At 40.7% G+C, this 14,364-nt stretch overlaps 1 protein-coding gene across 2 annotated transcripts in view; it reads left to right on the top strand.

Annotated features, from left to right (window-relative positions):
* Nucleotides 1-5,028: 5,028 nt before the first annotated feature.
* slc4a2b (solute carrier family 4 member 2b) overlaps nt 5,029-14,364 on the top strand; it is a 46,090-nt gene continuing 36,754 nt past the window's right edge. For both annotated transcript variants that reach the window (XM_050056127.1, XM_050056129.1), the window contains exons 1-2: nt 5,029-5,253; nt 12,196-12,367. In XM_050056127.1, the coding sequence (XP_049912084.1) occupies nt 12,308-12,367 (60 nt within the window). In that variant the 5' untranslated portion in view covers nt 5,029-5,253; nt 12,196-12,307. The remainder of the gene's footprint in view (nt 5,254-12,195; nt 12,368-14,364) is intronic.

The following is a 14,364-nucleotide window of genomic DNA, read 5'->3' as shown; positions in this document are numbered from 1 at the left end:
CATGATCATGGAGGTTCTCATAGGATTGGATGGACCTCCGGTTGACTCGCATATGCACACAGAGCTATTTCGAAACGAGGCGTTTGGGTTGGCCGTCCATCCATTCCATTCTTGTGAACGTGATATCTCAGGAACGCCTTGAGGGAATTTCTTTAAATTTGGCACATAAGTCTGTGTGGACTCGAGGATGAACTGATTAGAATTTGGCGGTCAAAGGTCAAAGTTACTGTGACCTTTAAAACACATTTTTGGCCATAACTCAAGAATTCATATGCTAAATTATGACATTTTGCCAGGCATCATCTTTTCAGAGGAGGTGACAAAGTAGAATCTTTTGCTTCCAAGCCTCAACCTCAAAACAAAAAGAAACAATTGTGATGCATGAATTTGGCCTATTGTTGCTTATGCCTGATATGAGCTCTTTATAGACTTGCATGTCTGGTCATTCAAAACATTTTGTCTCCCTCTTAGGCATAAACCTGTCATATTTAACTCATGAATATAGCTTGTTACTTTGATCTTATGGACATTTCTAATCCCCAGGCAGTAAAAATGTTTCCACATGACATTTGCGTCCATTTCAGAATGAGTATTGACCCTCCTCAAGGTATAAAAATACTTGAGTGGTGATTGCTTTTTCTGTTCTAGAGTAGAGGACAATGGGCAGGCATTATGTAAGCTGCCAGGATTAAGTTGGCTCTTCAATCCCTCTTCACCCCAAAGACAGGTGCTGTCTTAGCTGTAAGCACAGCCGCTGCTGGCTGAAGCCTCTGACGGGACATGGGGCAAGATAAAGATGGGCATACACTGACCAAGTGCAGCTGTTAGCTGTGTGAGACTGGAAGTGTTCCAGTGACTGTGTGCACATAACTTAGCACGGTCATGCTGAAGTGCTGGACCCTGCCAAGCCCTGAGTTAGGCTAGTGTGGCCGCTGGGCTGTGAAGAGCCAAGCAGGGAGGTACAGACGTCTGCGTGTTGAAAGAGGAGGTGGAAGGGTGACTTCTAAACGGCTGAGCTATTTCAGGCTAAAACACTCAGAGGCAGCAGAGGCACGTCCATCAGCATACACCACCGCCAAATCCCCATAGAGATCCACAAACAGGGCAGCTATCAGTGGTATATACGGCAACATCGAGGTCAGCCTTTGCACTACCAAGAAGCTGCGCTTGAGTGCGTGAGGGCACTGAGCTGGTGAGTTTCTGCCAATTCAAGTTTAAAATAAGGCTGCAGTTTTATTGCTTGTATTGGCCACCTGTTGATACACCATTCTCTTTAAAGTAAACAATTTGTCCTGGGTTGACCACTTGAGTGTTTTCTCTATGTCTAGGAATATGGCCTAGCAGACTTGTTGTAGACGTGAAGGGAGAGAAGAATAACAGGAAGCTGGAGGGAGAATTTCCGAGTTGTGTTAACACTTTACATAAAAGCTAGAAAAACTGAAGGCCGGATTTTATTGTGTAAAAATTCTCATTAAATGTCACTTTTGTTTTGAAATGTGCATGAGATGGTTTGGACGTAGCACAAATTGCTTTATTTTCACCACATTTAGCCAAAACAACTGTCAAAATAAGTTGATGTCAAAGCAAGATTGAGAACAATGTGTCTATTCTGTGGCTGTGTTGGGAAATAAGCATATCGTCTGTTGGTTAAGGTGGTTGAGAAAAAGTTGTCAATCGACCTTGTAGCCATGAAGTCACGGCTCTTAATATGGTTGACCACAGTGGATAATGCTATTATTAGCACACTGCTTGGATTGAGGAAAGCCCCACACTTTGAAGTGGACTTCAATTTTAGCTCCTTGTGGCTTTGACTGTGTTTTTTCCCCCCGCAAGACATGCATGTGACTCCACAGTGATCCCTCATCCCTGGGGACAAACAATTATATCTCACACACTTACGTGCACCCACACACACAGGTTCCTCCTGAGGTTGGGTATTTCTTTAGCCTCAAGGCTCGTATAAGCTGATGTGGAATGCAGCGCTTGATTATTTGGCGAACGGGTAAGCAACTTGTTTAGATCACAGGACTGTTCTTTGTTCGCTGCAAAACACAATTAATCTGGCAGCTTTTATGACTTTAGGTGGGATTAATTGTGTAATAGTGTTGATTCCTCCACAACATGACAAGTTTTTTTTTCCATTGCCAAATACACTAAGAGCCTGTGGCATGCCAGGGTGAATTTGAAGGAAAATTTACACTGAATTTGATATATTTACCGGTACACACAGATAGTCTAGGTGGGAAATGATTAAACCTAATGGACATATTTAAAATGCAGTGTGGAAATTTCCGCATCCACAATTATATCAAAAGTCATTACAAATTAATAATTAAAGTCATATTAAGGAAACATGTCATTGCTTTCCCACTCATTTTATGCACATTAACAAAAGCATAAACATCCTGTGCAAATGTGTAAACATGCCCCAAAGCATGCAGTTTTAAAGTTGATGTGTGCTAGTTGTATTTCAATCTGCATCGCTTATTTCAGAATATCGATTTCACCATGTTACAGATGCTCAGAGGCTTCCTGGCAAAGTCGCAATGCCCTTCACTGGGAGTCGAGTGGCCCAATGTTCTAAAGAAAGCCAGTACACAGTGACTCACCCTCTGTCCTGCAGTCTGTATTATTTGGAATAAGAGATGTCATTCATTTTCTTGTATGCGGTTGTAAACAGTCTTTTGTGGCGCTCCCTTGCATGTCACCCTTGAATTTTTAACGTCAAAAGCCTTTTCTTTACCAGCTGGTCACCTATTTTCTGTGTGTCGCAACATCTATTTATGTCACTCTTGTAGATTGCGGAAGAGACTGTAATCGACCTTTTTCGAGTAGATGTTTCCACATCACTGTATGTAATCCTCGTGATTAAAGGACCACACAATGTTTTAGCACACTTTGGCCCATTATTACTGCCAACCAATTTCCAATGCACCTTTTTTAATGATATTTGGATGTGGTTTTAGCCATGCTTGCTGTGTGCCTCTCTGGATGGCAATGTCAGTCAACTTCTTTGGTCCAGAATGAAATATAGCAATAACTGCCATGAAATTTCATACAGACATTCATAGTTCCCTGACAATTTATCCTAACATTCGACCCCTCTTCTAGCGCAGTTGTGAGGCGGTTGACACTGATTTTGAATGAAATATCACAGCAACTATTGCCATGAAATTTGTGCACAGATTTAGGGTCCCTTTAGGATGAATTCTGATAACTTTGTTGATCCCCTAAGTTTCCAGATAGCACCACCATCAGGTCAGAATTGTTTGTCTTTTGTCTACGACGAAACACCTGAAGAACAAATTTTGTGTGAAGCTTACATGAATGGGTATAAAAATGATTTGATCTTGCGGCTCTTCTAGGCTTTAGACAAATCAGACCGAATAGATTAAATCCTGATAGTGAAACAAGTAATTTCGAGGGGTTGTGATGCTAAAAAAAAAATGTATCCACTGATTTATAGATGTCTCTTCCACAATGTAAGTCAATGAGAAGAAAGATTTTTTTGGGCATCATGGCATCATGTGATGGACTAGGACATGTGCTAAACTAAGATGGTTAACATGGCAAACATTATGCCTGCTAAACATCAGCATGTTAGCCTTGTCATTGTGCACGTTAGTATACTGACATTAGCATTTAGCTAGATGCATTTTGTTATACAGGGCTTAAGTCAGTCTGAATGCGGCCTAGATAAACGTGCGGTGCTAACGTAAATGCTAATGTCACAATGCTAACATACTTTTAATTATATGGCTAAAGTCACAGACACATCAAACCGTCATTAAAGAACTAGTGGCAACGAAAGCAGACTGTTGTGTGGCTTCATGTTCACTGTGTCTCAGCCAAAAAAGTTGCACATGAACACGCGCAAGGACTACAGCTGAAGTCTAACCAGCATCTACATTCTGAGAGGAAATAACTCTCCATACCAACAGGTGGTGGTGGTCTGCATTAGTCTGCAAAAAGGGAAACTGGAAGACTGTCATGATGCTAGTTAGCCAGTTAGCACATTAACAACACAATCCAATGCTGAAAGAGCAAAGCATATTTATAGTGCGCTAGCAAACAATAACACAAACAATTATGGGCTGATGAGCTCAATGGCTAAAAAAATAATGTTACATAATATAACAAGTTTGTTTTGATCCCACTCCCTCTTGACTTCAGTTGTTTGTTTACTTTACTCACTTCCGTTTCTCTTCTCTTGCACTGAGCTGAACTGCTGATCAGAGTGATTTCTGTCATTGAAGGGCGCCGCCCACTCTGACACTGATTCAACATGCTGAATCAGCCCAAAACTAAGCTGGCAGGGGCCAATGTGGACCAATGGTGCCGGACACACCGTATAGACTATGTTTACAGGCGCCCACTGAGAGCCCAACACTGACTGATGAGCGACCATCGCCTGCGTGTCAGGGCCCTAACATGCTGATGTTTAGCAGGCTTAATGTTTATCATGTTTCCCATATTAGTTTAGCATGTTAGCATGCTAATACAGCGTCACAGCATGTAGACTTCTAGTCTGCTGTTGTAATTGGGTGGTAGAATCAGTGGTTCCCAACCCCGGGTTGGGACCTCCACAAGTGGTCGCACGATAACAGGTTTCTGTTGAACCAACTTATGTTCATTTGTGTTAAACTCGCCTCTAACCATTGATTCTTAGAGAATTACTGTAAAAATTGCACTTCAGTCAGGACTGTAAAATGTACTCAGATAAAGTGAGGAGAATCACTCTTTAGTTGAACTGGTGACAGTCAGTGACGAAGAGTTGCAAGTAGACATTTGTTAGAGAAGATATTGATCATTGGGGTTGAATTTCCACTTAAAGCTTAAGGCCATGTGTGTGTGTGTGTGTGTGTATGTGTGTGTGTGTGTGTGTGTGTGACAGACAGACATATAGATTTGTGTGTCTGAGCAGCAGCCTCTGACTCAGTGTTGAATGGGTCCTGGAGTCACATGGCTACTTGTCAGCAGGCTACAGGAGGAAACATAATCCTGAGGAGGAAGGCTGCTGCTATCAGTCCGTGCATGCCGGTCTGAGAGAGAGCACTCGGCACGACGAGAGGCCGAACCACACATGATTGGCTCCACATCTCTAACTCTCTTCTCTTTTGTCTCCCTATCTCTCTTTTCCCCCTCTGTTTGTTTTTGCCCTGCACTCTGACCAGCCCCGGGTCTCTCTTCACAGCAGAGTTCAGAATTGCACTACAATGTCTGCGGTGGCTTCTCTGCTGTGAGCACACAAAGGTACAGTACAGTCATAGATATCTTTTTGTATTCATTGACCAGGTGTCTTATTTGTACTGCTTGTTGTTTTTCCATTTAATTTACTGTCTGTTTCATTGTTTATATGGGTCATTCCTCGATTAGATGACCACAGCTATTGTTTGTCACGTCTAATCAAACTTAACAAGATTCCTCCTGTCAGGGTCTGAGGCTTTAACAACCATAGTGCGAATAAGCAAATCCTGCTTAGTTCCACAGGTTACACAGGAGAGAAAAAATGCCTCAAACAAGCCACTTTGAGCCCACTTTAGTTTTAGCAGCACAGACATGCTTTTCCACTCATATAAATCCTAAATTAGAGCATATAAAAGCCATGATTTTCAAAGTGATGGCCCTCTAAATGCTGTGGTTAAATCAGAATTGACCATTTAGAGCCACAAAAAACAGACCTTATTTTCTGAAGTGTTTGTCTTCTTCTTTAAGGACTGTCTGTTTGACCCATTTCTCTTTATCATGCATGTTTTTCTGCATCAGACCTTGCATGCGTCTCAAACAGGCGATAATGCTGCTAATTCTGAGAATGCATAGCAGCGTTCAGAATGTTACAGTGAGTGTTAGATAAAACATTAAGGCCACAAATTATCTTCATGTCACTTGGAGCTATCTCAACAACACAATCAGTGTCTCAGGGGGAAAAAAAGTCTTTAAACATGCATTGTCTGCTAAAAGGAAGCTGATGAATCACACAATGTCTTGTTTTCTGTAAGCCCAGTTCTCTAATGAAACCTTAAACCGCTCCTTCCCTCCCTGTCATTGTCCTGCCTTTATAAGTACAGGCCTGTGTGTCGGTTGAGGTTTGGACATTGTGATCAAGTGGCTATTTCTGCACAGGCATTTTTATTGGCACTTTGTGCATTTTATTGAACTGTTCTTTAATTATGCCCTTTTTGATAGAATTTGTAGATGAGCATGCAGTCTGTGGTCGACGCTCACGTGCCAAGCTGCCCTGAGTGAAGCCGGGCCCGGTCGGGTGTCTCGGCAGATCACTGGTTTAAGACCGTGTTGTGGGCTCGTGTCGTGAGTTCGAGTCTAGCTCGTAACCTCTGTCCCGTCGTCTGACTGTCCTGCTCCTTGCCCTTTAATGTCGTTATGAGGAGGCAAAGAATTTTTAACCTTTTTGTTTATCTTTAACCCAAAAGGTTGCATGAGATTACAGTGAAAGATGTGGAAGGGCAAAATTGGCATTTATGAAATACAGATTTTGGCCGTTTTTGAGATGGGTGGTGTGCTGACTCATCACTTCTTTAGGCTCCTAATGCAGAGCTGTCCTCTGACTGTATGAGTGGGCCTGAATTATTTAACTTGCCAGTGTTACTGTCTTTAAGAAAAGCCCTGTAGAGTATCTAAAACAATTCCTTAATGGACTGATTCACCTCCCAAATGATCATTTGTATGTCAATTACTTACTCCATGTTATGTGAGGAAATTCTTGATGAATTCAAGTCATAGGTGTCCACATTTAACAGCAGCAAAACTATATGAAAATATCCCTTTACAAACTCTCACACATCTCGTGTGGTGTAATCCAAGTTTAATTTATCCAGTCATATGCTCAGTACTTCCCATAAAGATATATTTTTGCTAAAACCTGAGTGTTAAAACAATCTGCATAAATGACACAGGCGCACTCCATCGGTGCCCAAGACTGTTTGTGCAGAATTGTTTTAAATATTACAAAAATGCATGTGTTTGGGGAGTACTGAGCATATGACTGGATAAATTAGACTTGTATTACACTGCATGAGTTGTGTGAGACTTTGTAAACAAAAGTTTTGATATAGTATTGCTGCTGTTAAACATGGACTTCCCATGACTACAATTAATCAAAAATGTTCACTTATTGTGGATTCTTTATTTACCCTTAAGGCAAGCAAGACAAACAAAGTTTTCCGTCGTAATTCACCACAACATGGGGTAAGTAATTGATCTACAAATGATCATTTGGGGGTGAAGTATTCCCTCAGACTTCTCAGATTTTGAAAGAAAGACATTGTTAACATCTGACTTTTGTTCCTCACTTTTTCTCCTCCTTTTCCCTAAAAGCTTTCTGTAATGTGCCTTATATTCCAACTAAGGGGAGGAAGATGCTATTTTTGGGGAAATCCAACATTTAAGAGTTGAGCAGGGCAGTTTATCAATAATGGAAATTTACAACATACCAAGAGACTTTGTCAGGTATATTTGCACTCTGTGGGGAAGATTAGTCACCACTAAGTGCGTGCCACAATTATCAATACTGACCAAAAAAAGTCTAACTCACTCTCTTGAGTTATCACCTTCCTTTAAGGTATGATGCAAGTGTCAACTTTGTGACGATATTCAGATATATTTCAAACCAGACCGGTTTCAGATCAGTCAATGGAAATGTTCCTTCCTCAGAATTATTGCAATGTTAATGCAACTGTAAATGGCACGTTAGTCATCAGCTGTCAAGTCAAATAGGAAGAGTGATAAATTTGGACCTAGATATAGAGGAGCCTTTATTCTCTTATGGTCATCCCTTAAAAGAGTTAAAGGGACAGTTCACCCCAAAATCAGAAAACTAATATGTTTCCTCTTACATGTAGTGCTGATGATAGCTCTAGATTGTTTTGGTGTGAGTTGCAGAGAGTTGGAGATATCAGCCGTAGAGATGTCTGCCTTCTCTCCAATATAATGAAACTAGATGGCACTTGACCTGTGTTGCTCAAAGCACCAAAAAAGAAATTTAAAAAAACTCAAAAACAATGTCCCTTTCCAGGAATCATGACCCAGTTATTCAAGATAATCCCCAGACCTTGTTGTAAACAGTTTCATCACACAGAAGGAAGCACAGACCCACTGCTATCCCAAATACTGAAACTGAGCTAGTGAACGTTACAGCTTGGCGAAGCAGTGTGGAGGTCATCTTTTTTTAAGTTGCCTTTATTCAATAGAACAGATTTAAGCATGAAAGGGGGAAAGAGAGAGGGGATGTTATACCCCTGTTATATTTTGAAGAAGGCAGACATCTCTACAGCCGATATCTCCAGCACTTGGCAACTCACACCAAAACAACCTCGACTGATAAACAGCGCTATAGGTAATATGTATTTTTGATTTTACTAAGATTGAATAACTAAAATCTGTGAGATCTCAGCCTTATATGTTAGATACATTTGTAATTTACACAGAAGCTACAGTGTAGTTGATTTTTTACTTTCTGTAGATGAGTTTTCTCGGTCAAAGGTAGCATCTCCACACATGTGACCTGACTGTATATTGTGCTCTCTGTAGGAGGGATGGATGGAGAAAAAAATGGCAGCTTATTGTACTGTGACAAGTTAAGTTAAACTTTAATGCCACAGGGTAGACATTGAGACATTTTGTATTAACTCGGCTTTCCTTTAAAATATAGGTCGTGTTTAAGCATACACATGGATTCTTGTTAACTATTTCTGAAGTTATGTACACTAAAAAGACTCCCAAAGTGCCCTGCTTCTGTTTTTTTTTTTTTTTTGATACGTTTACAGCTCCTCCTCACCACCTTCCTGTTTTCATACTTACTTCCTCCCAGAAGGATAGTTTTCCCAAAGCCTTGCCTGCACAGGCAAAATATGATGAGGCTGTGACTAAATCTTGCATGGAGAAGTGGAAAAAATTAAGATTCCACACTCATCGTCTTCTTGTAGGAACAGTTTGGGAGGTACTGTGCCTCTGGATCACTCTGGGAAGACATGAGGAACTTCTTCCAGGGGAAACATAGAGCGTCTTGTCCTCACTTCCTCTTGCACTGTCAGCATTCATCCGTGTCCTTTTTGTCATTTCGGTTATTACATAAGGGACAGCCAGTTCCTTTTTATTCACTCCTCTGACTGAATGTACCTGACTACAGACAAGAACACTTTGATAATTGAGGACTGGCTTTTTTTTTTTTTTTTTTAAATCTGCTTGCTTACCAAGACAATTGTATTATTGTTTTCTTCTTCTGATCATTACTGTTATCTGTATTATTACAGCCATGCCCTGAGGTAGATTAGCCGGTTCCCATGCTTTTTGTTCAGGATCCCAGGGTTCTGTAACTTTATCCCTGTGTAGCCAGCCCTGCCTCGTCCACAGTGGTGGGGTCTAGGTTTACTGAGAAAGTAATCTTCAAACACACCCAGGCCATCTCCAAAAGGCGCCTTTATCACCACTACTGCATGGTTTACAGCTTCTCAAACTGGTTAAAGTTGTTATTTTGAAAATAGAACAGCTTCTTGAATGAAATTAACATTTGGCGCAGTGTTTACCATTTTGGCAGGGCAAACAAAGAGCGTTGCCAAAATGTGTAGTCTGTTCAGTGTCTCAGTTTCTTTGGCAGGTGATGTCTTTGTTCGATCCACATTCAAAAACAAGTTCACACTGTCCAGCTCCTAAATACTTCTGCACTGCATTTAATCTCTCGTCACTGATTGTGCTGTAGTGAAATAAACCTCTCAGAAATCCCTTGCCATCAACAAGGTCATTGATATGATTGTAGTCAGGGAGCAGGGAGGCTTATCGTGTCTTTGATAGCTGCTGTCAGAGAGCCAGAACATGATTTTTTTTCTAGCTGTGACACTGAAGAGTGAACCAAAAGAGGGCCCTTCTCTGCTTTTAGACTGAAGGAACATTGCTGTTCTGTTAACAATGAGGAGATTTCCAAAAAGTCTAGGCTGATGAGGACTAACTGGGTGGCTAGTATATTTAACTGTAAAACATTTTTGTTGTTTGCAGCAATTAATTTAGATATGTCACGTTTAGCAACACATCTTCAGTGTCATTTTGACCATACCAGTGTGTAGGCTCTTACAAACTAATGCAAATGTGGATTGATCTTTGCAGCTTAACAATAAAGCTTGATTATGTCAAGAACAAGGGCTGCATGTAACTTGTGTTCTTTATTAATAATAGGGTTTCTCTGTCGGTCTGTACAATATATCTATAAAATTTAAAAAATAAAAAGCTTGTGACATACCCTAAAATCCAAGCTGACATCTTCAAATGTCTCGTTTTGGCTGACCAACAGTCTGAAACGCAAATATATTCAGCTTGCAATCATAGAGAGACCTCCCCTCAATTTAAGGAGAAAAACAAACTAAAGGAGAAAAAAACGTACATAATATAATTTAAAAAGTAACCAATCAGTGGACAAAATGTAAATTAGATTTCTCCCAGATGGCATATTGCTTCTGTCCTTTATCTCTCATTAACATTTTGCATTGTCTCTGCAAAGCACCACTGGTTGTTTTTGTAAGTTCCTCTGGCCAACTTAATTGTCATTACCTTTGGATTTCTGTGGTTGTATGTCATACGACAGCGACTCGAGAGTGACGGAGGTGGAGGTTAGCTGAGGCACGTGCGACCGCTTATCAAAGGGTCCTCTGCACAGTGGCACTGTGTTATCTAGCTCTTATCTGACTCTGATGGTTAATAACCTTGAATGGCGGCGAGGAAATGCCGCAGGACTTTAAATTATGAATCGTACAAATGCAAATAGACAGGGTGGCATTGTTTGTAACAGCCTGTTTATATGTACTTCTACCATTGTTGCCATCATGCCTCAAGTACAGTGTCGCTTTTCTGCACTTCCACTCATAAAAACAACCTTCAGTTAAGGCCATCTGTGTTTCTGAAGTGGTTCTGGGGACTCAAAGGTACTTACAGGCCCTTCAGGAAATCCTGAAACTGTAAAGTGTAGCCCTCCAGTGCTCTGCGTTTTGTATTTTGTTGACTTTGCACTTTTGCACATGAAAAATAGTCAGCACTTATGAGGTTGAAGTGCATGTTGGCATTGTCATTGTATGTTAGCATGCTAACGTTGGCATTTAACTCAAAGCAATGCTGTGTCAAAGTACAGTCTCACAGAGCTGCAAGCATGGCTTAAAACTCTAGTCTTGTTATAACTTAAGAAAGAAAGTAAGTTCCACCAGGCCGCAGGAATTATTTCTTAGTTTCAGCCACATTTTGTCCTCAGCCTTTTCCTCACCAGTGAAACACTTTCTCAGTTTGATATACCTGTAGAATAGGACTGCAACTAGCTATTTTTTTTGTTATCAATTAATCTAAGGATTATTTTTTAGGTTAGGTTAATCGATTAATCTTTTACTTTTACTTTTAAAATGTTCATCACAATTTCCCAAAGCCCAAAGTGTTGCCTTCAGATTGCTTCTTTTGTCCAAGACTCTTCATTTACTGTCATGAATGACAAAGAAAAACAGTCTCACATTTAAAGCTCCAGTGTGTAGGATTTAGGGGCATCTATTGGCAGACATGGTATGTTATATTCGTATTTATAAGGTTAAAATGAAAATAAGAATTATTGGTTTTTTGTAACCTCAGAATGAGCCATTTATATCTACATGTGGAGCAGGTCCTGTTCCGTGGGGTCCACCGTGTTGTTCTACAGTGGCCCAGAACGGACAAAGCGAACACTGGCTAGTTAGGGCCTTTTGCTTTATTGTGTTTTTGCATAGTTCTCCGAAACACTTGGCACACAGAAGAAGTTTCAGTTCTGCAATCTCACTGCTAGATGCCACTAAATCCTACACACTGGCCCTTTAAGAAGCTGGATACAGCAAAATTGTCAAAGTTAGCTGGCGATTAATTTTCTTTTGATCAATCTATCGCTCCACTGTAGGTTAGGTGATGAAACAGTCCTCTGTTTTGCCCTATAAGTTTTTGTCTGTTTATGATCATTTTCCTGCTGAAATGTCCTAGAATTTGAGGACGATGTATTAGAAAGGTCTCAAATCCTGCACTCTGTATCCAATAAGAATGAAATCAGCACTGCTATTATACTCACTAACCACACGTCATATTCAGGGATTACTGGCCCACGCTACACTATTTCAGCACGTTGTTTTCTCATGTTCTAATCTCCAGCCTGATCTTGAATAACCCCGGCTCTGTATCTGTCTCCAGGTTATGCTGCCCAAAAGCTGTCTGAGTCCCAGTGAGAAAGAGAAGGGCTAAAGCCACACCGATCCAAACCAGCTTTTCAGAGCCTCTCTAGCAGCGACTCCACTGCGGAGCCATGAGCAACTCCAGCGCTCCCAACCAGATTACAGATGCCGTGGCATCGGTTATTCACAGCGTAAGTCCACACGACCACAAACAGAAAAGCCTCAGTCTGTCCTGTCAGGTCAGGCTCCAGCGCCGTCGGCCACATGATAAAACACATGAGGCAGAGTTGGTGACCCTGGTAACAAACCAGGTTAAATGCTGTTCAGGAGGAGATGACGCTCACAAGCTTAGTTTATTGTCTTTTCATGCATTAGCCTGTAGCGATTCAGCATGTAACTTTCCTCTTCTTCATTTCATATTCTCCCTGTGCTGGATTTATGCTGCATCAGCTCCCTCAGTCTCCTCTGGCATCCGAGTGTGTATTTTGGACAGTTTGTTCCCTCCAAAGCTATGTGTGTACAAATCTAGTCACATCCTAGAGCCAGTTCCCCGGCAGCGTACAGTACTGCTGACTGCAATAAAAAAAAGTTCAGAATAGTTCAAAACGCTGAGATCTGAACAGCGAGCTGCTCCTGTTAGATTTCCCTATTCATTAGAGCGCTGGAGAATTTCAACGGCTCCACAGCTGAAACAGTTTCCTTTCTCTTTTCTTGAAGTCGATGGGCTGCCAGTGTTGGAAGCACTAAAACAATATTGGCATATAATGAAAAACATAATTGCATGGCTGCTGGTGGGATTGATGTGATAAACATGCTGCCCAGAGGGCAGCTGGTCAGCTGCCAATGAAAGCTGCATTCCCAAACTCAAGAGGTTCTCAACAAGTTAATCTTAGCATGATTAAGACGCTACAGCAGAAAATATCGCAAGCTTAAAGGCAAAATCCACCCATGAATAACCTCATATTGTTAGATATCATCACTTTGCCGTGGTTAGTAGATTCCAGGAATTATGTTTCATGCATCCCAGGAATTATAAGGATTGGTTCTTTTTTTATTGATTTACCCACCTTTCTCAACCTTTCTCATGTTCTCATGAGTTACGGATTCCTAGGTGTCCTAGAACAGCTTTCAGCAGTCAAACTGAAGAGTTTACTGAGCTGTGGGTTGATGTGTAGGTGAGTGGAAAGAGTGATGTTTATAGCACAGTGGGAGCAAAAGAGAAAAGATATACCACTCAGTAACAAGTCATAGAGGCCACTCCTGACAGACTCCTGATGAAGTTTACCCTTTATTGTACTGTTGAGAGATAATGTCTGACTGAAAGATCAGCTGTTCTTGTTCAATCTGTCCTTTGGACTCATTATTTGGCAGCACCAAAGCTGCCACACCAATATAGGAAATGCTTACTTTCCCTTGGCTTTGCATTTTTTTTCGCCAGTGTGCAGTCAGCTGCTTCCTTTTTCAGTGTTGCACAACTGTGTGAGCACTCTGACAACCCCTGCATCTACCTGCATGCAATCTGGACATAAACAACATAAGTGCTGTCCAAGTTTGAAATCTAACCCCGCCAGTCCAGACACAGAATGCAGAGCATTAAGGCAGTGGAAGTGGATATATGACACTTAACTACTGACCCATGAAAGAGGTGCAGAGAGGCGCAGAGGCCATGGGTTAAACTACTTCTCATATAGTCTTTTATCTTTGATGTGTTTCTAAAATTATTTCCTCAGATTTTCTTTAATTAAAAGAGGAACAAATTATGTAATTTAGTAGTTTAGGTTTTTTTTTTTATTAATTCTTCTTACAATCACTTCACTGTGTACTTTCAACACAAAAGTCCACATCAGATATAAGCTACAATATGTAACATGATACACATTGCATAATTAAAAAGGAGCAGGGACAAGAATAAATCTTACATTGCCTGCCCCTTTTTCAAAATAAAAGTCACATTTATGGTCTATCATCAATGGTCTGTCACTACTTTAATTTTTAAAGCACATATACACACATCAAAACACACACAAATACTAAACATTAACACTCATTAAGTATACATGGCCCATTATTTGGTCTCCATACATTTTCTTAAAATGAGCAATTGATTAATAGCATTTGTAATTATTTGACAGTTTGACTCCATGCACTAAAATACATTATCTGAAGTTTATTTCATGGATTAACATTA

The sequence above is a fragment of the Epinephelus moara genome, chromosome 11 (genome assembly GCF_006386435.1).
Source record: "Epinephelus moara isolate mb chromosome 11, YSFRI_EMoa_1.0, whole genome shotgun sequence".
In the NCBI taxonomy this organism is placed as follows: Eukaryota; Metazoa; Chordata; class Actinopteri; order Perciformes; family Serranidae; genus Epinephelus; species Epinephelus moara.
The sequence above is the reverse complement of the archived record's forward strand: the minus strand, read 5'-3'. Positions and strand labels throughout refer to the sequence as shown.